The sequence below is a fragment of the Lepus europaeus genome, chromosome 6 (genome assembly GCF_033115175.1).
Source record: "Lepus europaeus isolate LE1 chromosome 6, mLepTim1.pri, whole genome shotgun sequence".
In the NCBI taxonomy this organism is placed as follows: Eukaryota; Metazoa; Chordata; class Mammalia; order Lagomorpha; family Leporidae; genus Lepus; species Lepus europaeus.
In genome coordinates, this window is record NC_084832.1 from 95594092 (window position 1) to 95621081 (window position 26990).

The following is a 26990-nucleotide window of genomic DNA, read 5'->3' on the forward strand; positions in this document are numbered from 1 at the left end:
TCGCGCAACTAAATTGCTTTACGTCTTCCAGCAGGCTGCTTTGCGGCTCTCCTCCCCATCCGAGTTGATTTACGGCTCCTCCTCCTGCTTTTTCAAATCTGCCCCTCACGTCCTCCCGGCTCCCTGAGGCCAATGCTGGCATTGGACCTTCTTCCCAGGGTGCCCTTGCACTTCCTTCCCAGTTTCCTCTGCGCATCCTGTCGCTTACGTGCTGCCGTACGAGGTTCCCTGCGTGCACTGCGCGCTGCCGGAGGCGCGTAAGTGAGGAGGGGGAGGCTGGTCCTGTTTCCGTGGTTCCGGCTGGGGATTGTGGAACGTGGGGCCACTCAGATTCCGAGTGGAGCATTGGGGAGACGTTTGAGCTCGTCTTGCGGGTGTCCAGAGGCCTGTGCTAATTCATTAGTGCAGAGAGAGGATCTGGATCAGGGCTTGGCGAGGCAGTGGGTGGGAGGGACGGGGGCGCAGCGCGCGCACCGGGACCCCTCCGTGGGAATGGCGACCGCGCCCTGGCCCTGCCTGTTGACAAGAGTGTCAGTAGCTGCCGAACAGCCGCTTGTATGGAGTAGGTGAAGTTGGGAAGAAGTGTCGACTTAAGAGGCATTGGGCTTTCTAGACTGTTGTAAAAATTGTGATACAATTCATGTGCAGTTGAAGTCACCCCTTTAAATTGTACAACCTGCTGTTTTCCAATGTATTTGCGTGGCTGTGGCCATTATCTAATCCCAGACAACGTTTTCATCGCCCCAGAAAGAAGCCCTGAGGCCCGTTAGCTCACACCTGTCTTCCAACACACCTAATCCGCTTCTTGTCTGCGAGTTTGCCTCTTCCCAATATTTCTTGTACGTGAAATTCTACGGGGACATTTTAAAAAGTTCTCAGGACAATGTAATTCAAAGATAACTTGATTTTGGTGCGAAATAATTTGAAATCCATGCATAGTTTTTTTTTTTTTTTTTTGTCGTTGTTTTAAAGATTTATTTGTTTGAAAGGCAGAGTTACAGAGAGGCAGCGTCAGAGAGGTCTTCCATCCGCTGGTTCACTCCTCAAGTGGTAGCAATGGCAGGAGCTGTGCCGATCTGAAGCCAGGAGCCAGGAGCTTCTTCCGAGTCTCCCATGTGGCTGCAGGAACCCAAGGACTTGGGCCATCTTCTACTGCTTTCCCAGGCCATAACAGAGAGCTGGATCAGAAGTGGAGCAGCAGGGACTCGAACCGGCGCCCATATGGCATGCTGGCACTGCATGTGGCAGGTTTACCCACTGCACTACGGCACCAGCCCCCAGTGTTTGTCTTTTGAAAGTCTTCAGTTCTCAGCACCCATGAGACCATTACCTGTATAGGTGACATGTGGAAAAGTGTGAGTGCGCCTATCTTCCCAGGGAGGCAGAAACCATGGATGTTGCTGTTGTGTAATATAGGTTTATCCTAAACCATAAACCATAAACCTAAACTGTAAACAGGGTGTGGTTGGCATGAGTACAAGAAAACAAACTTAGCTAGTTGTAGGAGAGAGCTTGCCCTACAAAACAAAATCAGTTAGCCCTCATTATTCATGGTTTCTGTATTTGCAAATTTACCTACTAGCTGAAATTTATTTGTTATAGGAAAACCAATGCTTGTGGGCTTTTATTTATTTATTTATTTATTTTTGGCCTGTCCTGTCAGGTGTCTTTCTCTGTCTCTTTTAAGATTTTTATTTATTTATTTGAAAGGCAGAGTTACAGAGAGGCAGAGGCAGAGAGAAAGGTCTTCTATCCACTGGTTTACTCCTCAGATGGCCGCAACGGCCTCAGCTGTGCTGATCTGAAGCCAGGAGCCGAGAGCTTCCCGGTCTTCTGCACTTGGGTGCAGGGGCCCAAGGTCTTGGGCCATCTTCCACTGCTTTCCCAGGCCATAGCAGAGAGCTGGATTGAAAGAGGAGCAGCTGGGGCTTGAACTGGCACCTATAAGGAATGCCAGCACTAAAGGCAGCAATTTTACCTGCTACGCCACAGTGCCGGCCCTGTGGGCTTTTTTACACTGTGCAGTTTTGAGAAGTTTGAGTTGCCCACCATCCATGTCCCACTCTGAGGCCAATGCTGGACCCCTCCTTCCTGTTTCAGCTCTCAGACTGTTCTGAGTGCCCCTTTGGTGGTATACTTAGTGTCTTGTTTTTCAAATTTCGGGTTTTTTGGTTGGTACTCTCGCTGTTTAGAATGGCATCCAAGTAAGTCTGGCGTTATGGCAATGCTGTCATCCCATATGGGCACTGGCTTGAGTCCTGGCTGTTCAGCTTCCAATCCAGCTGCCTGCTAATGGCCTGGGAAAGCAACAGAAGATGGCCTAAGTTCTTGGACCTAAAAGAAGCTCCTGGTTCCTGGCTTCAGCCTGGTCCAGCCCTGGCCATTGTGGCCATTTGGGGAATGAACCAGCAGATGGAATCTCTCTCTCTGCCTCTGCCTCTGCCTCTCTGTAAGTCTGACTTTCAAATAAATAAGTATTTATAAAAAAAAAAAAACAAAAACAAACAGATTGGGCCAAGTGTTGTAGTATAGCAGTTAAATCCACCACCTGTGATGCCAGTGTCCAATATGGACACTGCTTCGAGTCCTGGCTGATCTGCTTCTGATCCAGCTCCCTGCTAATGCACCTGGGAAAGCATCTGAGGATGGCCTGAGTGCTTGGACCCTTGCCACCTATGTGGGAGACCTGGATGGAATTCCTGGACCCTGGATTCCTCAACCATTTGGGGAGTGAGTGAGCCAGTGGATGGAAGACACCCCTCCCCCACAATCACTCTGCCTTTCAAATATTTTTTAAAAAGCAGGAAGATTCAAGGCTTAGGAATAACTCTCTGCTTCTCCACACTTGGGCCAGTGGCTCAGTCTTTGGAGTCACTTTTCTTCTTTCTTGAGGGGTAGCTTGTGTTAACATTTGAGCGTTTTTCTTTTTTAAACAATTAGTTTGAAAGGCAGAGTTAGAGAGGGAGAAAATGTGTGGGGGGAGATATAGAGAGAGAGCTTCCATCCACCGTTCACTTCCCAAATGGCTGAAATGGCTCAGGCCAGGCCAAAGCCAGGAACGCCATCTGAGTCTCCCATGTTCGTGTCAGGGTTCCAAGTACGTGGGCCGTCTGCTGCTGCTTTTCCAGCCACGTCAGAAGTGGAACAGCCAGGACTCCAGACAGAGGCTTAATCCTCTGCACCACAACTCTAGCTGATAGCTGAGTGATTTTATTAACGTATTTCCTGCCAGCAGTGTTTGAGAGTTCCAGTTGCTTCATGTCCTTGCCAACTTTTGATGGTGTCAGTCATTTTATTTTTAGTCATTCTGGTAAAGTGGTGTGTGGTTGGGATTTTAATTTTAGTCCTTGATTACTAATGATGTTGAGCACCTTTTCCTGTGCTTCTTGATGTTTGTATGTCTTCCTTCCCAAAGTGCTTGCTGATGTCTTTTGCTCGCTTCATTACTTACAAATGGTTTTTCATTTGAAAGGCGGAGAGAGAAGAGATAGATTGACAGAGCACCCATCCACTGGTTCACTCTCCAGATGCCCACAACAGTTGGGACTAGGCTGGGGCCAGGAGCTGGGAACTCGATGCATGTGGCTTATGGGAATATAATTTCCGACCCGTTCCCTGGTGCCGCCCAGGGTCTGCACTAGAAGGCAGCTGTACTCAAAAGCAGAGCCAGAAATCAAATGCAGGCATTTGCCCACTTTAAATTGTGCTGTTTTTTTATTATTGAGTTTTTGTAATTCCTTATATAGCCTTTATTTGTGATTGCCTATTCATTTTCCTAGAGTTGTGCTAAGTTTTACATTTTGATGTCGTAAATTTAGCATTGTTTTCTTACTTATTCTCAGTACTAAGAAATCTTGGCTGCCTTGAACTTATGAAGATATTCTGTTATATTTCCTTCTAGAGGTTTTATAGTTTCAGCTTTTATGTTTAGGACTCTGATGCATCTCTAATTTTTGTGAGTGGTGGGAGGTACAACTCAGTATTCATTTTTTTCCTGGATAGTTATCTAGTTGCTCAGCATTGTTTGTTGAAAATGCTGTTGTATTGCATTTTTGAAATCAACATGACTATATGAATGGTGGTTAGCATCTGGGCTGTTCTGTTCGGCTGATGAGTCCTTAGGTTAGTACCACATTATTTTAATTACTGTGGTTTTAAGGTAAGTCTTGAAGTTATGTAGTTTAGGTTCCCCAATGTTGTTGTTTTAAGATTGATTTGGATATTTTAGTTTCTTTGCATTTTCATTTAAATAGTAGAATCATCTTACCAGTTTATACAAAATGTCTAATTGGGATTGCACTGAATCTATAAATTAATTTGAAAAGAAATGGCCATTATATTGGGTCTTCAAATATATGACCGAGGTGTATATATATCCTTTTGATTTAGATTTTCAATTTCTTTTAGTCCTGTTCTGTCAGTTTCAATGCAACAATCTTATGTGTCTTTTGTTAAATTTATTCCTATATATGAGGGTTCTTTAGAAAGTGTTATTATGGATTTCAAAATAAACTTTTTAAAAAATTCTGTTTCCCATGAACTTTTTGAAATCCCCTTGTATTTTATTTTTATTTTTTCCTAAAGGTTTATTTTGCTTTTTTGAAAGGCAGAGTTAGAAAGAGAGAGAGGTCTTCCATCTGCTGATTCACTTTCCAAATGGCCATAATGGCCAGGGCTGGGCCAGGCCAAAGTAAAAAACCAGGAGCCTCCTCCAGTTTCCCACGTGGGATTAGGGGCCCAAACAGGTGGGTCATTCTATGCTGCTTTTCCAGGCCATTATCCTGGAGCTGGATAGGAAGTGGAGCAGCTGGGACTTGAACTTGTACCCTTCTGGGATGCCAGCCAGCATTGCAGGCAGCAGCTTTACTCACTATATCACTACCTGCTATTCCACTATGCTGGCCCTCCTTGTATGTCTTGTCTTTTTTTTTTTTTTTTTTTTTTTTTTAATTTGACAGAGTTAGACAGTGAGAGAGAGACAGAAAGGTCTTCCTTCCGTTGGTTCACCCCCAAATGGCCGCTACGGCCAGAGCTATGCTGATCCAAAGCCAGGAGCCAGGTGCTTTCTCCTGGCCTCCCACGCGGGTGCAGGGCCCAAGCATGTGGGCCATCCTCCACTGCCCTCCCGGCCCACAGCAGAGAGCTGGACTGGAAGAAGAGCCACTGGGACTAGAACCTGGTGCCCATATGGGATGCTGGCGCCGCAGGCGGAGGATTAACCAAGTGAGCCACGGCAGCGGCCCCTGTTTTTTAATCTTTGTTGTAAAAAAGAGCTTCATTTGTATCATTCATTACTCTATGGAGTGTGTCCTGTTTCTCTGGCTGCTTTTCCAGTTTTTTTTTTTTTTTAAGGGAACTATTACTTAAAATTTTATTTTACTTATTTGAAAGGCTGAGAGACAGACTGAGGTCCCACCCATTGGTTCACTCCCCAAATACCTGAAACATCAGAGTCTGAGCCGGGCCAGGGGCTGTGAACTCAATCGAGGTCTCCCATGTGGGTGGCAGGGACCCGACCACTAGAGCCATCACCTGCTGCCTCCCAGATCACATATCATCAGGAAACTGGAATTGGAAGTGGAGTCAAGACTCAGACCCAAGCACTCCAATCTGAGATGTGTACCTCCAAGTGGTGTCCAAATGCCTACCCCTCACATTTTTCTTTTACAAGGTTTATTTATTTATTTTAAAAGGCAGAGTGATAGGGGGAAGAGGGAGAAAGAGAAAAAAGAGAGAGGGCCGAGAGGGGGGGAGAGAGAGAGAGAAAGAGAGAATCTTCCATTCCTCAAATGCCTACAGTAGCCGGGATTAGACCAGGCCAAAACCAGGAGCCAGGATCTTTGACTTGGGTGGGCAAAGTTGTCCTAAGTGGTGGCTTGACCCACTATACCCAATGCTGGCCCCAAGTTTTTCTTTTTATCTTTAGTTTTCAGCAGTTTGCCAATAGTATGTCCAGGTTTGGTTTTCTTTGTATTTATTCTACTTGAGGTTTGTTGAGCTTATTTAATCTATAAATTTACATAAACCAGTTTGGGAAATTTGGAACTATTATCTTATTTTTATTTTTTAAGATTTTATTTATTTATTTGAAAGGTAGAACCACAGAGAGAGGGAGAGAGGGAGAGACAGAGAGAAAGCCTTCAGCTGCTTTCCCAGGCCAATAGCAGTGAGCTGGATGGGCAGTGGAGCAGCTGGGACTCGAACCAGAGCCCATATGGGATGCCAGCGTTGCAGGCCACTTTACCCTCTGCCACAATGCTGGCCCCAAATTTTCTCTTGCATTGTCTGCATCCCTCTCTCTTGCCCTGCACAGCAAGGTTTTCAGAGGATTCCTTTCCATTCCTTTAGCTCCGTTTTCATCCAAAACATTGACTTTCCAAGACTGTGGAGAACTTGAGCGCATCGAGTTCTGTTGTACTCAAGTTGTCCTCTCTCCCTCTCCGTCTTTTCTTGCTCTGTCTGCCCCCTCTTGACCTATCAAAAATCGTCAATTTTTATACCTAATGCAGCTTTCTCTTTCAGGGACTGATGTTAGTTCCATCTTAGGCTCTTTGTTCTCCTTCTCTCTTCTATATATTTCCTTTTCCTTCTTGGGTTCTGCCTTACTCTCCCTAAGGAGTTAGGACGAGGCTTCAGGAAATATCTCCACCAGAAAATATTTGTCTTCTTAGAGGTGACTTGAAGCTTGTAATAGTATTTTTTTTAAAAGGTTACTTATTTATTTGAAAGGCAGAGATACAGAGAGGCAGAGGCAGAGAGAGAGAGAGAGAGAGAGAGTCAGAGAGAGAGATCTTCCATCCTCTGGTTCACTCCCCCAAATGGCCGCAATTGCTGAAACTGGGCTGGTCTGAAGCCAGGAGCCAGGAAATTCACCCCAGTCTTCCAAATAGTTGGGCCATCCGCTCCTACCCTCCCAGGTGCACCAGCAGGGATCTGGATAGCAAGCAGAGCAGCTAGGACACTAAACAGTGCCTATGTGGGATGCTGGGGCTGCAAGCCAGAGATCTGACCCACTGAGCCACAGCACCGGCCCCAAACTTGTAGTATTTTTAGTTTTCTAATTATGTTTCAAGTCTATGGCCATACCACCCTGAACGTGCCCAGTCTCATCTAATTATGTTTGATGATGTGGGATATTTGGTCTCTGTAGTCTTTGGAGAATTAAAAATTTTAGGTTCATGTAGTTGCCATCACCTTGGCTATGCAGGAGGTTTTTCTTGTCATTTTTTGGAAAGATTTGGAGCCTTCAGAAAAGTTACACAATGATTGCCTGCATATTTGCTATTTAATTCATAACTTTCTTACTTTTTCTTTATCTCCCTCTCTTTTTACATACATTCACGCATTGCTCTTTTACTTAGCTGAATGGAGTGAGAGTAAGTTGCAGAAAACATGGCATCTTTTTCTAATACTTCATCCTATATAGTTGTCCCCTCTTAATCTGCAGTTTTGCTTTCAAAATTTTCATTCCAAAAATAATACTCTAGTGGAGTGAGAAATTAAGATATTTTAGAGAGAAAAGGAGACCACATTCATATAACCTTTATTATGGTATCTTATAATTGTTCTATGTTTAGTTATTGTTGACAATCTCTTATTGTGCTTCACTTATAAATTAAACTCCTGTATCACAGGAGAAGGCATAGGATAACTTGTGTATAGGGTTTCTGGCATCCATAGGGGTCTTGGACCATATGCACCACAGGTAGGGAAGAGGACTACTGTATCTCGTAGACACAAGGTCATGCTCCTACCAAGCCGTGATCCCCTTACTGCACTGGTAAATTTGACAATCCCTCCTCAGTAATGTCCTTTATTTATTTATTTATTTATAAAATTTTTGACAGGCAGAGTGGACAGTGAGAGAGAGACAGAGACAGAGAGAAAGGTCTTCCTTTGCCGTTAGTTCACCCTCCAATGGCCACCGTGGCTGGCGCACTGCGGCCGGCGCACCACGCTGATCCGAAGCCACGAGCCAGGTGCTTATCCTGGTCTCCCATGAGATGCAGGGCCCAAGCACTTGGGCCATCCTCCACTGCCCTCCCTGGCCACAGCAGAGATCTGGCCTGGAAGAGGGGCAACCGGGACAGAATCCAGCGCCCTGAGCGGGACTGGAACCCGGTGTGCCGGCGCTGCAAGGCGGAGGATTAGCCTAGTGAGCCGCAGCACCGGCCCAGTAATGTCCTTTATGATCAACCCTCTCTTTCCTGATCCAGAATTTTATCAAGGGTCAGTTTTGTTTTGATCCAGAATTTTATCAAGTGCAGTTTGTTTTCAGGTGTCTTTATCATGTAATTTTTAAGAACATTTATTTATTTGAAAGGCAGAATGATGGAGAGGGAGAGACAGAAGAGAGACAGACAGAACAGAACAGACAGACACCAAGATTTCCCATCTACTAGTTCGCTCCCCAAATGGCCTCAGTGGCTGGGACTGGACCGGACTGAAGCCAGAAGCTCAGAGCTCCATTCAAGTCTCCCACATTGGTGGCAGGGGCCCAAACACTTGGGCCATCCTCAGCTGCCTTCCCAGGCACATTAGCAGCGAGCTGGATCAGGGGCTGAGCAGGGGCTGGCACTGTGGCGTAATGGGGTAGTGGCGTAATGCTTCAGTGCCAGCATCCCATATGGGTGCCAGTTCAAGTCCTGGCTGCTCCACTGCCACTCTAGCTCTCTGCTATGGCCTGGGAAAGCAGTACAAGATGGCCCAAGTGCTTGGGCCCCGCACCTACGTGGGAGACCTGGAAGCTCCTGGCTCCTGGCTTTGGATCACCTCAGCTCCGGCTGTTGCGGCCATTTGGGTAGTGAACCAGTGGGTGGAAGACCTGTCTCTCTGCCACTTCTTTTCTGTAACTCTGACTTTCAAATAAATAAATAAATAAATCTTAAAAAAAAAAAAAAAAAGGGCGACCAGGACTCGAACTGGTGCTGCAATATGGGATACCAGTGTTACAGGTGGCACTTTAATCATCTCCTTTGATACAGGGGAGTTCCCCTGGCTTTTTGCTTTTTGAGACTTTGACATTTGTTTTATAAGATTCCAGGGTAGTTGCTTTGCAGATTTGAATTCGTCTTTTAATTCCTCCATGATTAGAGTCATAATATTAGAAAAACAGGTGCTACATAAGTGATTTTGTGACCTCATCACATCTATTGGGAAGCACATGATAGGAAGTGGAGCAGCAGGGGCTTGAACTGCTGCTCTGACGTGGGCTGCATCGCAACACCTGCCCCGTGGTTGTATTTTCTGATGGACCTGAGGGTTTGTAGAGTCTCAATCTAAGGCATTTGTTCTCAACCTTGAGCGTGCATGAGAATCGCCTGGTGGGTTACCACTGTGCCTCATCTTTAGGGTTCGATTCAGGATACCCGGGGCAAGGCCTGATTCCAGGTGGTGGGGAGCGTGCTCCTGTTCCAGAAACATCCTGGTCTGAAGCCCCCTCTGTCCTCCTTCAGCTGCAGGTGTCTTCTGTGTCGCCTTCCCTTGTGCCTTAGCTGGCGCCTCTGTTTGCCGGCTCCCTCCAGCTGCTGGCTGGCTCCTGGGTGGTACTTCCCTTGCTGTGGTTCCTATTTCTTTTCTAAGTCCACAGTGACTGTGATCTTGTTGCCCAGAAAGCAGAAGTAGTAAGGCTTTTTTGTTTTATACTTTAAAATGGACACACTTGGTCCCCCCAACCTGCTTTATTGAGATATGATTGAAAAATTTGAAGTTATACACAGTAAGGTGAACAACGTGATCTGATGTGTAGACATAATTGATTGTTTTTCCTTAACATTTTTGTAATTTTGGTCTTTTTTCAATTATAAATGTCATACATTCTCATTGTAGAAATCACTGTTAATAGCACCAGCATAACAGAAATGGTGGCAGAAAGGAGGAAACTGGCAGTGGCTGGAGGAGCCCAGCTCCCTGGAGAGCCGTGGCCTGTAGTGGGCTGTGCTAGGAAGTGCAGTGCGTGTGGTGACGGGGTGGCATGTGCAGAGCTGCAGCGCAGGAGGGAGGAAGCTCCCAGAGCATTGCCTGTGGGTGCTGTGTCTGCATTGCAGCAGAGGCCCTTGCCTTTCACTGTAAGCATTCTTTGAGGTCTGTCTTTACCTTTTCATTTTTACAGAGACCAACCAGGGTCACTATGTCTGGGGCTGGGGAGGCAGCACTTGGAGCACATGGCAACCATTCCCGCTGTGTGGGCGGCAGCACTGTGTTGTGCTTTGGACAGGTAACTGCATGGCTTCCTCACACCCAGGGAAGAATGAGGTTCAGGAGAAAGGTTACGGAGAAACAATTTGCAGAGCACCCTCAGGCACGGGTGGGCTCTTTATTGTGACTGGTTTTCCCTTTAGAGGCATCATTTGGGGGAATATCTGGTTAACTCTGAGGGGTTTTGAAACTTCAGCACTAAAAGACAAAAGGGGAGTTACATTTAGATGTACATCCATCCAGATTTTGTATAGATAACACATTCGTATGATATCAAATTCAACATGAAACCAAAAGTCCGTATCAGAAGTCTGCCTATTTCCTTATTGTTGTCACCGGCTGCCCAGTTCTCTTTCTTGGAGGCAGCCAAAGCGAGGGGGTCTCATTCTTTGTAGAGAAATTCTGGGCAAAGAAAAGGGAATTCTGTTTTGTCTACCAAACTCCACCTGCTGGTATTTTCCCCAAATGCCTACAACAGCCAGGATTGGACCAGGATGAAGCCAGCAGCTAAGAACTCAATCCAAGTCTCCCACACTGGGTGGCAGGGACCCGAGTACTTGAGCCATCACTGCTGCCTCCCAGGTTGCACATTAGTAGGAAGCTGGGATTGGAGGTGGAACCAGGACTCAAACCCAAGCAGTCTGTTATATTATACAGGTGTCCTGAGAGGTGTCTTCGATCACTGGGCCTGGATGCAGGCATCAACTGCTAGGCCAAACTCCTGGCCCCTGCCTAAGCAGAAAATGTTAGTTTCTTATTTGTACTCAAGAAAGATACCCCTCTCCCCTCTTTTTTTAAAGAGATTTACAGGGAGAGAGGCAGAGAGAGATCTTCCATCTGTTGAGTCACTCCCCAAATGGCACCAGTGGCCTGGGACAGGCTGAAGCCAGGAGCTAGGAGTTTCATCTGGGTCTCCCACGTGGGTGCAGAGGCCCAAGCACTTGTGCCATCTTCCCAGGCACATCAGCAGGGATCTGGATGGGACTCAAACTGAGGCTCACACAGGATGCCAGTATCACAGGCTGTGGCCTCACACACAACACAGCCCTTTGAAAGGCTGTATCAGAGGGGGAGGGGCAGCTAAGGCAGCAGTTCTCTGGTGGCAGTTGCAGGCCCTGGGGACCTTTTCAGCATCCGTGAGGTCAGAATTGTTTTCAGAGTAATACTGGTTTTTCAGTGGGGATGGCATGTAGCATAGCCAGTTAAACCATCGGCATCCCACGTCCTCATACCGGTTTGGGTCCTCACGGCTCTGCTTGCAGTCCAACTCCCTGCTAAGGGATCTCAAAGCAGCAGAGGATGGCTTTGGCATGGCCCAGCTCCATCCGTTGGTCGCCATTTGGGGAGTGGATCAGCGGATGAAAAATCTCTCTCTCCCCTTCTCCCTGTCCACCCTGCCTTTCAAATAAAGAAAATGAATCTTTAAAAAACATAAGTTTCTTAGTTTTATTTTTTAAAAGATTAATTGTATTTATTTGAAAGACAGAGTTACAGAGAGAGGCAGAGAGAGAGGTCTTTCATCCGCTGGTTCACTCCCCAGATGGCCGCAATGGCCGGAGCTGCGCTGATCCAAAGCCAGGAGCCAGGAGCTTTTTCTGGGTCTCCCACATGGGTGCAGGGGCCCAAGGACGTGGGCCATCTTCTACTGCATTCCCAGGCCATAGCAGAGAGCTGGATCGGAAAAGGGGCAGCCGGGACTAGAACCAGCGCCCATATGGGATGCTGGTGCTTCAGGCCAGGGTGTTAACCCGCTTAAGCCCCTCTTAGTTTTAATTTCTCATTTTAAAAAACATTTATGGGACCGGCATTGTGGCACAACCAGTTAAGCCACCACCTGTGATGCATGCATCCCATATGAGTATCCGTTTGAGTCCTAGCTGCTATACTTCCAATCCAGCTCCCTGCTAATGCAACTGGGAAAGCAGCGAAAGATGACCCAAGTGCTTGGGTCCCTGTATCCACGTGAGAGATCTGGATGAAGTTCCTGGCTCCTAACTTTGACCTGGCCCAACACTGACTGTTGAGGTCATTTGACAAATGAACCCAGTGGATGGAAGATCCCTCTCCCATCACCCCCCTTCGATTTCTGCCTTTCAAATAAATAAAGAGAGCTTTAAAATTTTTTTTAGTTTGCAAGGCAGAGGGACAGAGAGAGAGAACTTCCATCTTCTGGGTCACTCCCCAAATACCTGCAACAGTCAGGGCTGGCCAGACTGAAGCCAGGAGCTAGGAACTTCATCGGGTTCTCCCAAACCTGAGCCATTACCTCCTGCCTCCCAAGGTGTGCCTCAGCGGGAAGTTGGATAGCAGGACACCTGATTGGAGGTGGAGGTGGGGCTGAAACCGCAGGATGTGGGCATCCCCAGCAGTGGCTTAACTCCCTGCACAGTAACGTCCGTCTCTGATGCCCAGTATTCATAGATGTAACCCATATGAACGAAAGCTCTTGAAGGGGGTCCTCACACCGAAAGTTGGGGGCTCAAGGAGCTTGGGTGTGGTGACCATGTTAACCCATTTGTCTTCCCTGGGCTGCAGTGCCAGTACACAGCGGAGGAGTACCAGGCCATCCAGAGTGCTCTGAGGCAGAGGCTGGGCCCGGAATATATCAGCAGCCGCATGGCTGGGGGAGGCCAGAAGGTAGGAGAGTTTCCGGGCCTGCACAGTGGGTGTTGGGTCACAGGTGTTCCCGCCAGTCCTCCTGCGGCCTCGGGCTGTCAGAAAGCTCTGGCTCACTGTTGTAGGGGGAGGGGCCTGGGGTCCAGCCTTCATTGTCATTTGAAGTAGCCCAGGCATTGTTTTGCGACTCATATAACATCATCTTACATCATCTTTTAAAAGTGTTCCCTTTGTCATTTGCTTCTCTTGTTAATTTCTCTATATGCTTTTGGTGTTCTATCAAATATGTTAACCCGAGATTTGTACTTTTGTTGAAACTGAGTCTGGAAACTCTTAGGGGGGTGGCTGTAGTGTAGTTCTTCCCCAGAGACACACCATCGATTCCAGCTGACCCATTCTAAAATATCTTTAGAATAAATCCACTGGGAATTTCCCTGCTTCCCTGGGCTATTTTTTGTTTGTTTGTTTGTTTGTTTGTTTTTGTTTTTTGTGTTTTTTTGACAGGAGCGTGGACAGTGAGAGAGAGAGACAGAGAAAAAGGTCTTCCTTTGCCATTGGTTCACCCTCCAATGGCTGCTGCAACCGGCGCACCGCGCTGATCTGAAGGCAGGGACCAGGTGCTTCTCCTGGTCTCCCATGCGGGTGCAGGGCCCAAGGACCTGGGCCATCCTCCACTGCACTCCCGGGCCACAGCAGAGAGCTGGCCTGGAAGAGGGGCCACCGGGACAGAATCCGGCGCCCTGACCGGGACTAGAACCCGGTGTGCTGGCACTGCAGGCGAAGGATTAGCCTATTGAGCCACGGTGCCGACTTCCCTGGGCTGTTTAAGAGCAGTTTTTACCACAAAAAAAAAAAAAAAAAAAAAAAGAACAAATTATGTAAATTTTGATTCACAGTTAAAGATGGCAGGGAATTTGTTTTTAAATATTTATTTATTTATTTTAAAGATTTATTTTATTTATTTGAGAGTTACAGAGAGAGGTAGAGCCAGAGAGAGATAGAGAGAGGTCTTCCATCTGATGGTTCACTCCCCAGATGACTGCAATGGCCATAGCTGAACTGATTCAAAGCCAGGAGCCAGGAGCTTCTTCCAGATCTCCCATGGTGGGGCAGGGGCCCTAGGACTGGGGCCATCTTCTACTGTTTTCCCAGGCCATAGCAGAGAGCTGGATCGGAAGTGGAGCAGCCAGGACTAGAAACAGTGCCCATATAGGATGCCGGCGCTGCAGGCTGGGGCTTTAACCCACAGCGCCACAGCGCCAGCCCCAAAGATTTATTTTTATTTATTTGAAAGGCCAAGTTAAAGAAAGGCAGAGACAGAGAGAGAGCACTTCCATCTGCTCATTTAGTCCCCCAAATGGCCACAATGGCCGGAGCCAGGAGCCAGGAGCTGCTTCTGGGTTTCCCACACTGGTATAGGGGCCCAAGGACTTTCCCAGGCCGTAGCAGAGAGCTAGATCAGAAGTGGAGCAGCCAGGACTTGAACCTGCATTCGACTCAGCAGGCTGTGCTGCTTTACCTGCTATGCTTCACCCGCTATGCCACAGCATTGGCCTGGTAGGGAATTTTTAACATAGCTTTTTCTTTAAAAAATATTTTCCAGGTGTGTTACATTGAGGGTCACAAGGTCATTAGCCTGGCCAACGAGATGTTTGGGTACAACGGCTGGGCGCACTCGGTCACACAGCAGAATGTGGGTGAGTCGGCCTCCAAGTTCCGCTCCGGGAGTTCTGTGGCTGGGGCGGTGCCCACGCGTAAGGAATGCAGGGACGGCCAGGGAGCAGTGGCCTCTTCAGCTGTGCTCTTTCTCACCCCTAGATTTCGTTGACCTCAACAACGGCAAGTTCTACGTGGGAGTCTGCGCGTTTGTGAGAGTGCAGTTGAAGGTGAGGCTGATGGCACTGCGTGGAAGGACTGGCAGGCGAGGGAGGGGGCGGTGGACACCAGAGCCTTGACCTGTTTCAGAGCGGACCCCAGAGGGGCCTCCAGGGAAGAACTCTGAAAACCTTTGTCTTCTTTCATGTTTTTAATTTACACTTAGACAGTTTTCACTACCTGTTAACTAGTTCAGAGTTTCTTTCCTTCTTTTTGATATTTGGCGTTTTTAAAGAAATCTGTTACAGTTTTAGGAAATCTGTACAGTTTTAAGGCCCCCCCATGGGAGGGTTGGTGCTGTGGTGGAGCAGGTTAAATCCCGGGCCTGTAGCACCTGTGTCCCATATGGGCACCAGTTCGAGTCCGGGCTGCTTCACCTCTGATCCAGCTCCTTGCTAATGCACCTGGGAAGGCAGCAGAGGATGGCCCAAGTGCTTGGGCCCCTGCACACACGTGGGAGACCTGGAGGAGGCTCCTGGCTTCTGACTGGGCCCAGCTTCGGCTCTTGCGGCCACTGGGGAGTGAACCAGTGGATGGAAGATTCTCTCTCTGTTTCTGTCTCTGTAACAGAATAAAATAAATCTTAAATAAAATAAATAAATAAATAAATCTTAAAAAAAAAAAAAAAGAAGAAGAATAAGTATACCCATGGAATTTGAATGCCAGAGGGGAATATAGTTCAGTCAGTAATTTGGAAAAAATACATGAATAAGCCATTCTTTAGTCATTAGAAATTTCACATTGTTCCTTATCTGAGTTCATATTTTCGTTCTGTTTCTCCACTTTTTTTTTTTTTTAAATATTTTATTTATTTATTTGAGAGGTAGAGTTACAGACAGTGAGGAGAGGCAGAGAGAAAGGTCTTCCATCTGCTGGTTCACTTCCCAAGTGGCCGTAATGGCTGGAGCTGTGCCAATCTGGAGCCAGGAGCCAGGAGCTTCTTCCCGGTCTCCCACACGGGTGCAGGGACCTAAGGACTTGGACCATCTTCTATTGCTTTCCCAGGCCATAGCAGAGAGCTGGACTGGAAGAGGAGCAGCCGGGACTAGAACCAGTGCCCATATGGGATGCCGATGCTGCAGGCCAAGGATTAACCTACTGTGCCACAGCGCCGGCCCCTCTCCACTGATTTTTATCCTATTGTGTTTTGTGATTGAAAGCTTTATTAACCTTATTAGGATTCTCTGCCTCTGTGTGTGTACATATGTGGAAGTGTGTGTATAAGAAGAAATTTTAGGGGTAAATTTCTAGTGACCTTAAGGCTCCAAATATGGAAAGAGTTCTTCTGAGTTGAGTTACTGTCATTGCTAACACATAATTGATCAGATAGTTGTATTTACTTTTTTTTTTTTTTTTAAGATTTATTTATTTATTTGAGAGGTAGAGTTACAGTGAGAGGGAGAGACAGAGAGAAAGGTCTTCCGTCCGTTGGTTCACTTCCCAAATGGCTGCAACGGCTGGAGCTGAGCCGATCCGAAGCCAGGAGCCAGGAGCTTCTTCTAGGTCTCCCACATGGGTGCAGGGGCCCAAGGACTTGAGCCATCTTCTGCTGCTTTCCCAGGCCATAGCAGAGAGCTGGATTGGAAGAGGAGCAGCCGGGACTAGAACCCGACACCCATATGAGATGCCAGCACCGCAGGCGGAGGATTATCCCACTGTGCCACCACGCCGGCTCCAGTTGTATTCACTTTTGAGAGACAATGTAGGGCCGGTGCCGTGGCTCAACAGGCTAATCCTCCGTCTTGCGGCACCAGCACACCGAATTCTAGTCCCGGTTGGGGCGCCGGATTCTATCCCAGTTGCCCCTCTTCCAGGCCAGCTCTCTGCTATGGCCTGGGAGTGTAGTGGAGGATGGCCCAAGTGCTTGGGCCCTGCACCTGCATAGGAGACCAGGAGAAGCACCTGGCTCCTGGCTTCGGATCAGCACGATGTGCCAGCCGCAGCGGCCATTGGAGGGTGAACCAATGGCAAAAAGGAAGACCTTTCTCTCTGTCTCTCTCTCTCTCTCACTATCCACTCTACCTGTAAAAAAAAAAAAAAAAAAAAAAAAAAAAAGAGAGAGAGACAATGTAAATGCTCAAAATGTTGATAATCAAAATTTAAAAAATGGTATGGAAAATGCACTTAATGAGGTCATGGTACTTATCTTCTTGCTTTTCAATTAGTTATATATTCCGTGGTTGAATATTATATATTTCTTTTATGAACATTCAGCATTACTTCTGTTTTGACCTATGTATTTTGCTTTTTAAAATTAAAACCTTTATTTGTTTTATTCATTTGAAAGACAGATATAAACACCCCATCTTTTGGTTCACTTGCTGGATGGTTCACTTTGCAATGGCTAGAGCTGAGCCAAGTGGAAGCCAGGAACTCCAGCCAAGTCTCCCACATGGGTGGCAGGGACCTGGGTACTTGAGGCATCACCTGCTGCCCCCCAGGAAGCTGGAATACGAAGCAGAACTTGGACTCCAAGATGAGAGTACCCCTGACTTGTTATTTTTATAAATAGTACTGAACAGTTTTATTCACATAAATTCAATAGCTGGGATGGGAAGTGGTTTGTCCTAGTATCACTCTGAGTTTCTCTGAGTCCTTTTCAAGTTATTTTCCAAAACTCAATGCTATCGTCAAACATTATATTTAATTCTCTATCAGCCGACAGTGTGCTCAGGTCCACCCTTCTTCACTTTTGGTGAAAACCAAGAAATGGCACTGCCTATATGGAAAATGATTTGCTGTGTGACTCTTAGAGTCCAGTTGATGCAATATTTCAAATATTTCTTTTGGATGGTATTGGAGGGGTTTTTATACCCTGGGGGCATGTTTCTTAGTAGGATTTGGGGTCACTTGGAAATGGCCTTCCATATGTGGCTAGGGGCCGGCAAAGGAGCATGGGACTGTGTGGGAGGGTTGTCTTGCAGCTGTCTGCTGCTGGTGACAGGAGGTGCTGCAGAGCCAGGGTCCCGCCGCAGCCTCGCTCTCTTCTCCCCCCAGGATGGCTCCTATCATGAAGATGTGGGCTATGGTGTTAGTGAGGGCCTCAAGTCCAAGGCCTTGGCGCTGGAGAAGGCGAGGAAGGAGGCAGTGACCGATGGGCTGAAGCGAGCACTCAGGTGAGCACAAGTAGCCAGGGCGGAACCTGCTGCTTCAGCCCATTTCCCAGCAGATTTTGGAAACCGAAACGTAGTCAGGTGGTCCGGAAGTTTGAGCACCGGGAAGGGATGCCCTCGCCGGTAGCCTCCTCCCGACCGTATAATGCTTCCTGTGGGTGCGGGGGTGGGACGCTGGGTGGGCCATGTTGGGTGCTCGCCTCTGCTGCTGCCCCACTCACTCATGTACCCAGCCGTTCCTCCCGAGGCCGCAGCTCGCTTCCTCCGTCTCTCTACTGTAACCCTCTGCCCGGTGTCCCAGTGGGTCGGCTTAGTTAGGGAGCACGAGGCGGTGTTTTGGGTCAGAGACAGGACACCTTAGAGAACTGAAGTGAGTTGACTCACCGGAAAAACACGGATGTGCTACGGATCGGCGTGCCCGTGATCCCCCGAGTCCCGTTTGTCCACAGCTGAGTTCCCAGCTCCAACCAGCCTCCGCAGGCGTTTGGGGAGTGAACTTGCACATAGAAGATCTCCCTCTTTCTCTTTGTCTCTGCTTTTCAATACAAATAAAAAGTTGTGACTCTGTTCTCTGATATTCACTTGTAGCTATTCTCAACCCCGTTTCACTGTTTTTGTCCTTGCGGTTGCGTGTTGCGGGTAGGAGTTTTGGGAATGCACTTGGAAACTGTATCCTGGACAAAGACTACCTGCGGTCCCTGAATAAGCTTCCACGCCAGGTAAGCCGGCAGTGGGAGGATGACGTGAGGTGTTCTTTGGGTCATGGATTAATTTGTGGGAGGGAGGGAGAAATGCACAAGGGCTCAGCTACTGAGAGGGTCTAGAGTGATCCCGTTTGGAGTGTCAGAGCCAGCAGGAGCCAGTCACCTCACCTTATGACTGAAGAAGCAGGCGTAATGGATCCTCAGAGCTGTGTTGCGAGTGGAGAGGGCACGGAGCCCCCTCTAGCAGCACTGCCGCGTGCCAGTCATGCTCAGAGCCTGGCCTGTCGACCCCTACTCCCTTCCCAAGCCCCACAGGCTGTCGGGGTGGCTTCTTGCCACAGGATCCGAGCATCCGCCCGTGGAGAATGGTGTCTGCAGTGGGACATCTGGGAGTCCCGCGAGTCCTCTGGTGTATTGCCCACCTGCTGGAAGGGGCTGCTCACTCTCTGCTGTTCTCTGAGGTTCTTGCCTTGCTGTCACCTTGGGTAGTGCTCCCCGTCCTGCACTCGAGGGCTTCTTTTCTTGTGGGACCCCTAATAGATATGTGTGTGTCAGCTGGCATCTGTCAGATCTCCTCCCTCCCTCCCTCCCTCCCTCCCTCTCAAGACAGAATGATGAAGAGGGAGAGGGAGAGTGAGAGAGAGAGAGAGAGAGATTTTCCATCTGCTCTCCCACTCCCAGAACGGCTAATTCTGGGCCAGGCCGGAACCAGGAACCTGGGACGCAATCCAGGTCTCCCACTGGGTGGCAGGGACCCAGGTACTTGAATCATCCTCTGCTGCTTCCCAGGGTTAGCAGGAGCAGGAGCTGGGCTTTCCGAGTGGTCACAATGCCTACCTCCTAACTGGTTTACAAAAATTCTTTTAAACACTATTAGATTCAGTGTGCTAATATTTTGTCAATGATTTTTGCACCTATATTTACAAGGGATATTACTTGATAGTTTTCCTTTGGTCTACAACATGAAATGCAGTTTGCCACGTGAGCATTTTCAGCGCCTGGGTGAGGAGTGTTTAGTCTGTTCACATTGTTTGCAGCTGACTGCCAGCACTTTTTCGTCTTGCAAAATCAAACTCCATCCAGAAAAGGCCTCTTTTCTTTTCTTTTTTTTTTTTTTTTTGACAGGCAGAGTGGACAGTGAGAGACAGAGAGAAAGGTCTTCCTTTTGCCGTTGGTTCACCCTCCAATGGCCGCCGCGGTAGGCGCGCTGCGGCCGGCGCACCACGCTGATCCGATGGCAGGAGCCAGGTGCTTCTCCTGGTCTCCCATGGGGTGCAGGGCCCAAGGACTTGGGCCATCCTCCACTGCACTCCCTGGCCACAGCAGAGAGCTGGCCTGGAAGAGGGGCAACCGGGACAGGATCGGTGCCCCGACCGGGACTAGAACCCGGTGTGCCGGCGCCGCAAGGCGGAGGATTAGCCTAGTGAGCCGCGGCGCCGGCTGAAAAGGCCTCTTTTCAACCGGCCTCTGGTGATAGCATTCTAGCTTTGTTTTTTATTTTTTTGTTTTTTTAATGATCTATTTGAGGGACAGAAATAGGGAGACAGAAAGCTTCTATCTGCTGGCTCACCCCCTAAGTGTATGCAAACACCAGGCTGGGCTGGAGCTGGAGCTCAGCCCGGGGTGGCCAGAACCCCGTCACTCGGGTCAGCGCGCTGCCTGCCAGGACCTGCAGAGCAGGAAGCTGCAGTCAGGAGCTGGTGTCTAACCCTGGTCCTCTGATGGGGGACGCACTGGGCCAGATGGCTGCCTCCATTCTGCTGTGCTCCTGTGAGCTGGATGGTGCGAATGAGAGCATGCAGGTCAACGGGCTCATTTCACTTAGCATTCGCATCTCAAGGTTCATCCCTATTGGAGTGTGCCCCCGTGATTCCCTTCCTTTCTAAGGCCGAGTCCTGTTTGTCTAGACCACTGTTGACCTTTCAGCTGCTGATGGACACTTGGGCTGCTTCTGCCGTGGCTGCTGTGAGGAGCACTGCTGTGACAGTGGATGTGCGAATATGTCACGGGGCCCCTGCTCCCGGTTCTTGGGGCTACTGGGGCTACGTGCCCGTGGGTCGTGGTGGTTCTGTTCGTCATTTTTTTGAGGAACTGCCGTTCTGATTTCCACAACAGTTGCAGCATTTTATGGTCCCCACGGTATCTAAGAGTTTGCCTCTCTACATGCGTGACAACATTTGTCATTTTCTGTATTTTTTTTTGTAATTGCCAGCCTGATGGGTGTGACGTGATATTTTGTTGTCGTTGTGATTTACCAATTCCTGATGATTATTGATGTTGAACATCTCTTTGCAAGTTGGTTTCATATCATCTTTGCAGAAATGTGTATTCAAGCCTTTGCCATTTAAAATTAATTAAATTATTTAATTAGCTTGAGAAACAGACAAATAGAGCTTCCATCTGCTGGTTCATTCCCCAAATGCCCACAACAGCCAGGGCTGGGCCAGGCCAAAGCCAGGAACCTGGAACTCCATCTGGGTCTCCAGGTGGCAGGGGCCTAGGTACTTGGGCCATCTTCCGCTGCCTCCCCAGGTGCATTAGCAGAGAGTTGGGTGGGCATTGGAGCAGCTGGGACCAAACCAGCTCTCTGATAGGAGATGCAGGTGTGTAAAATAGCAGCCTAGCCTGCAGATAGCGGCACCATGAGACCAGTCTCTCCGTGGGCCTTTGAAGAACCCTCAGGTTTTGAACTTTGGAGGTTTGAGTCCTTTGACTTTCTTTTTTCAAAATCCTTTTTATTATTTGACGTCCCTTGGGATACCATGTGAATCTTAGTATGGACTTTTCTATTTCTGCAAAAAAATACTGATGAGACTTTTATAGGGATTGCCTTGAATTTGTAGCATGGATGTTACAACAATTTTGAGTCTTCCAATTCAAGGAGCTGGGAAGTCTTTCCAGTTATTTGTATCTGTAATTTCAGCAGTGTTTTTAGTTTTTGGTGTGCCAGTCTTTTCCTTCCTTGGCTAGGTTTGTTCCTCAGGATTTTGTTCTTTTTGGTGTTCCTGTAAATGGAATTGTTTTCTTAGTTTCCTTTTCAGATTGTTCATTAATACATAGACAGTCTAGTGATTCTTATTTTGATTTTGTCCCTGCAACCCTGCTGAATGCATTTATTCTAGCAGGGGGTGTCTGTGTGTGGTGTGTGTGTGTGTGTGTGTGTTTGTAGAGTTTACCCTTTTCTACATATAAGATCATGTAAGGATGCCAGCATGGTGCAGCAGGTTAAGCCACCACTTGAGATGTAGGCATGCCATATCCGAGTCCTGGCTGTTCCGCTTCCCATCCAATTCTGTGCTATGGCCTGGGAAAGCAGCAGAAGATGTTCCAAGTGTTTGGGCCCCTGCCATCTACGTGGGAGACCTGGAGGAAACTCCTGGCTCCTGGCCCAGCCCTGGCTGTTGGGCCATTTGGGGAGTGGACCAAGACAGAAGGGGTCTCTCTCTCTCTCTGTCTCTCTCTCTTTCAAATAGATAAATAAATTGTTAAAAAAGGTCATGTCAAATCTGAAGGTAAGTCTACTTCTTCCTCTCCCGTGTGCATGCCGTTTCCTTCTTTGTCCTGCCTAATCGCTGTGGTTGGAACCTCCAGCCCTTTCTTGAATAGAAATGGTGAGAGCAGGCGTCTGCCTCATTCCTGCTCTTCCAGGAAGGCTTCCGATCTTTCACCCTTTCCCACATGCTATTTATCACATTGCAGCGGGTTCTTCTAGTCCTGGTTATTGAGCTGTTTTATCCTAAAAGGGCACTGGAGCTCGTCGGATGCTTTCTCTGAGTCAGTTGAGATGATCATGGGGTTTGTCCTGCGTGCCGTTCACGTGTGTTATGCTGATGGGCTTCCGTGTCAAGCCGCCTTTCTGGGAACAGCACTCTCTCGGTCATGGGCACAGTCCTTTTAATGTGCTCTTGAATTTGGCTTGCCTAGTACGTTGTTGAGGATTTTAAAATTAATTTTCATCACTGACCTAAGTTGTCTTTCAAGGTTTCAAGGTTTGTCAGTTTCATTGGGAAGAGCAGTTGGAGGAAGTTTGTTTTTTTTTTTTTTCCTCTTTCTTCCTTGTCAGTTGCCTCTTGATGTGGACTTGAGTAAAGCAAAGAGACAAGATTTTGAACCATCTGTGGAACAGGCAAGATATAACAGCTGCCGACCGAACACGGCCCTGGCACCTCCACGACCACAGGAGGTGACCTCCCCCTGCAGACCAGGCCACCCAGATAATCCCCACCTTGTGACACAGGGGGACAAGGACAGCAGCTCCCGGTACGGGGTCCCTGCACCTCCTGGCCCTCCTCGCCTCCCGTTCTCCTCCGGAACAGTGAGCTGGGCTGTGTGCTGCTTGGGGCCCTGCAGTTCCTGGGTGGCTGTGGAACTTGCCCCACCTCGGTGTTCTGGTTGCAGAACCCCGGCCTGCTCCGCGGAGAGTGACACCACCCAGCAGCGGAAGCTCCGGCAGCAGCAGCTGCAGCGGCAGTTCCGGGAGCAGATGGAGAGACAGCAGCGAGTGCAGACGTCCTCCCCGCCCGCGGAGACCGAACGTGAGGGTGGGTGGGAGGCGGGCCCTGGAGAGGAAGTTAGGTGACAGGGTGACCTGACGTGCTGCCAGACCTCAGCGGGACAGGTGACAGACGGTGAACTCCGCCCTGCACAGGGAGGTGACCCGGCCTTGACGCCCCTTCTGGAACTCAGAAGGTCAGGAGAAGAACTTTTTGCTTCAGACACTTTGATCACCTCTGCATGACAGAGCTGCTTGTTTCTGAGACGTCCTTGGGAACGAGGCAGAACTGGGTTTGAACAGGAGCTCTGGGTAGATTATTGATCCATGAACTCCGGCTTACTGCAGGCCTGGGAGTAGCAGGTAGGCACAGATGGGGGCAGCGGCAGGGGGCCTGGAGTGCAGACAAAGGCAGGGCTCGTCCCAGCTGAGGAGATTCCCCCGTTTTTCCTACACATTTGGAAGATTCACAAAGGACTGCATTCGGGTTTAGTTTGTTAATATCCATCCTCCTTGGCCCTGAGAGGCGGCAAAGATGTGAAAGCGGGCCCGCTTTCCGTGTGGGGGTGCCCACTCCTGATCAGACAACCAGAGCCAGTATTTTATCTACCTTATATTGCTTTTCTGCCTAACATTTGTGTGACTAAGGGTTATGGCTTTAAAAATGTCGAATTCCATACATTCAAATACAGGCAGGCCTGGGGCAGCCCGAGCCGGCTCTGCGGTGTGACTTGTCCCCTCTCTCATGTGCACTGTAGTGGCGCTGCCCGCCCCGCCCGTGACGCACAGCACTCCCAAACCTGCTGACTCTGACCCGGGCCCGGAGGAAGACTCCCTTGCAGGTACAGCTCCGGAACTCATCAGCAATACACCCTTGGTCATAGAATACATTTTAAGAGGCATCCAAATCCTCCTTTTTGTCTGTTTCATAGCCCTGTGAATTAGAAAAACGGGAAGAGGACCCAGAATAGATTGCTGGGGTTCTGAGTGACGGCAGCCACAGCGCTTCTGCTGTCCCGACCACAGCCGTGTGTTAGTGCACCCACGGGGCGGAGGAGAAACTCCAAATCTGTCAGACACTCCAGATGGGCGTTTCTTGCGACCGCGTTTCCAGGGCTTTATGTGACACTGATTTGCTGACATTGCACTTTCTGTGGCCTCTGCAGAGAACCTGGACCTGTGGGATGAGACTCCAGACATCCTGGACAATGTTGTCAAGCCCTTGCCAAGAGCAGCACCAGCCCAGACGTCTGCCATGCCAGCCCCGAACGATCTGGAGCTGGAGACCTGGAACAAGGACCCCAACGGCCTTTGCCACCAGAAGCCACAAATAAAACCTGCACCCCAGCACCCCCAAAGTCACGACACTAACCAGCATGTAACAGGTAGCAAGAACAAAAGTGACAGGGACATACGGTTTAGTTCTGTGAATTTTTAAAGAAAGGATGACATTGCATTTGAAGGAGCTGGACAGACAGGTGTTTGGTGCTGCGTGGGACACCTGTATCCTTTATTGGAGAACCTGCTCTGCTCCCAGCTCCAGATTCCTGCTGATGTGCCCTCTGGGAGGCAGTGGCAATGGCTCAGTGGTTCCCCAGGAGTGAACACACTGGAGTTCAGGGCTGGATTCCTGGCTCCTGGCTTTGTTCTGGCAGAGCCCTGCAATTGAGAGCATTTGCGGAGTAAATCAGAGGGTGGGAGATTTTTCTCTCTGCTTTCAAATATAATAAAATAAATGACTAAATACAGGGCCGGTATTGTGGCACAGCAGGTTAAGCTACTTGGGATGCCCATATCTCATATTGGAGTGTCAGTTCAAGTTACAGCTGCTCCACCTCCCATCCAGTTCCATGCTAATGCCTGGGAGGCAGAAGGTGATGGCTCAAGTGCTTGAGTCCCTGCCATCCACTGGGAGACGTGGATGAAGTCCTGGCTCTTGGCTTCAGCCTGGCCCAGCCCTGGTTGTTCTGGGCATTTAGGGAGTGAACCAGTAGATGGAAGATCTGTCTCTTCCTCTCTGTTACTCTGCCTTTCAAATAAATAAATCTTCAAAATGAGTAAGTCAATTTAAAAGAAGTTGGATATAATTAGTCTAAGGTAGTAAGAAATGTTAAGGAGATGACTGATTTCAGAACCAGGCCATTTTTTTAGTCCATGATGGCAGCAGGAAGCTTGACTGCACTGAGCTTTTTCGGCTAACAGCAGGTCCATCGTGAGCATGATGCCACAAAGGGTGATCATCATTCTTGGGCTCTTACTCTAAATTGGGATCATGAGCTAATATAACTGTTTATCCCTTATTTTAAAAGAATTGCAGCAATATTTAAGCCCTTGTATCTTCCAGGAGACTGTGCATCGCATAGGAACAGCCGGGACATGAAGAAAAGGAAATGGGACCCGTCCTGAGACTCAGGCCACACGCCTGGACTTCGTTACCGAGCGGCTTTGGGAGCTACTTTTGAGTCATGAACTTGTTCATCCCCGAGGAATGGACTGTTTCCACGGGTTCACACCGGGGTTCATCCTGAACCTTCCCAGGGGATCTGTCGGAGCCTGCTGCAGAGAAAGCCGAGTGCCTGAGGATGTCACACGCGGCAGTGGTGGGGTGGTGGTGGGGAGAGGGGGGATGGAGTGGGGGTCCCAGACAGATGAAATGCCTTGCCTTTGGCCCTTGAGGCTTTTCAGTATTTATTCCTATGCAACTGTTAATAAAGACAGACATTTTAGGACTCGCCCATGGCTGGTTGCCTCCAAGCAGTGTAGGCCACACTTGAGTGCCAGCTTTAAAGGCCTTGATGAAATTGAAATTGTGAGGCCGGCGCCGTGGCTCAACAGGCTAATCCTCCGCCTAGCGGCACTGGCACACCAGGTTCTAGTCCCAGTCGGGGCGCCGGATCCTGTCCCGGTTGCCCCTCTTCCAGGCCAGATCTCTGCTGTGGCCCGGGAGTGCAGTGGAGGATGGCCCAAGTGCTTGGGCCCTGCACCCCATGGGAGACCAGGAGAAGCACCTGGCTCCTGGCTTCGGATCACGCGGTGCGCCGGCCGCAGCTGCCATTGGAGGGTGAACCAACGGCAAAGGAAGACCTTTCTCTCTCTCTATCCACTCTGCCTGTCAAAAATTAAAAAAAAAAAAAAAAAATTGAAATTGTAGCAAGGAAGGTCCTGCCTTTCTTTCCCTTTTCCTCAGAGCAAGGCAGGTGCTGCTGCCTTACTTTGTATCAATGCAGGTGGCCGTGTCCCTGTGCTACGGTGGTCTCCCACATCCCTGAGGGATACGTTCCAAGACACCCAGTGGATACCTGAAATCTCAGTGCCAAACCCTATCAGTGGATGCCTCGTCCCCCTTTACTGAGCATTTTAGCTATAACTTTTGCAGCTTGAGGTGTGATAGAAAGGACATTTTCTGGCTGGTGCTGCAGCTCACTTGGCTAATCCTCCGCCTGCAGTGCTGGCACCCTGGGTTCTAGTCCTGGTTGCTCTTCTTCTAGTCCAGCTCTCTGCTGTGGCCCCGGGAAGGCAGTGGAGGATGGTCCAAGTGCTTGGGCCCTGCACCCGCATGGGAGACCAGGAGGAAGTACCTGGCTCCTGGCTTCGGATCAGTGCAGCGCCGGCTGTGGCGGTCATTAGGGGAGTGAACCAACAGAAGAAAGACCTTTGTCTGTCTCTCTCGCTAACTCTGTCAAAAAATTAAAAAAAAAAAAAAAAAAAAAAGACATCTTTCCTTCTTCACAGTCTTACAGAAGATTAGTTCTGGCACAGTAGGTTAAGCTACCACCTGGGGAAGCCAGCATCCTACACTAGAGTGCTGGTTTCAGTCCTGGCTGCCCAGTTTCTGATCTAGTTTCCTGCTAATGTGCCTGGGAAGGCAGCAGAAGATGGTCCAACTTAGGCTCCTGCCAGCCATGTGGGAGACCCAGATGAAGTTCCTGGTTCCTGTCTTTGGCCTGGTCCAGCCCCAGCTAATGGGGTCATCTGGGGAGTGAACTAGCATAT

The 26990-nt window shown here is 48.9% G+C and overlaps 1 protein-coding gene across 4 annotated transcripts; it reads left to right on the forward strand.

Moving 5' to 3' along the window:
* On the forward strand, window positions 1-25616 carry RAD52 (RAD52 homolog, DNA repair protein). Of its 4 annotated transcripts, none has more exons than XM_062194610.1 (12): window positions 1-257; window positions 10112-10216; window positions 12733-12834; window positions 14417-14510; window positions 14632-14699; window positions 17686-17804; window positions 18445-18520; window positions 22569-22765; window positions 22904-23046; window positions 23756-23839; window positions 24164-24382; window positions 25345-25616. In XM_062194610.1, the coding sequence occupies exons 2-12, from the start codon at window positions 10130-10132 to the stop codon at window positions 25401-25403; spliced, it is 1248 nt and encodes a 415-aa protein (XP_062050594.1). In that variant the 5' UTR covers window positions 1-257; window positions 10112-10129; the 3' UTR covers window positions 25404-25616. The 4 variants fall into 4 exon arrangements, with proteins under 4 accessions (XP_062050594.1, XP_062050595.1, XP_062050592.1 ...); XM_062194611.1 differs by having other exon boundaries at window positions 5-257; window positions 22904-23040; window positions 25342-25615; XM_062194608.1 differs by having other exon boundaries at window positions 6-257; window positions 25342-25615.
* The last annotated feature ends 1374 nt before the right edge of the window (window positions 25617-26990 follow it).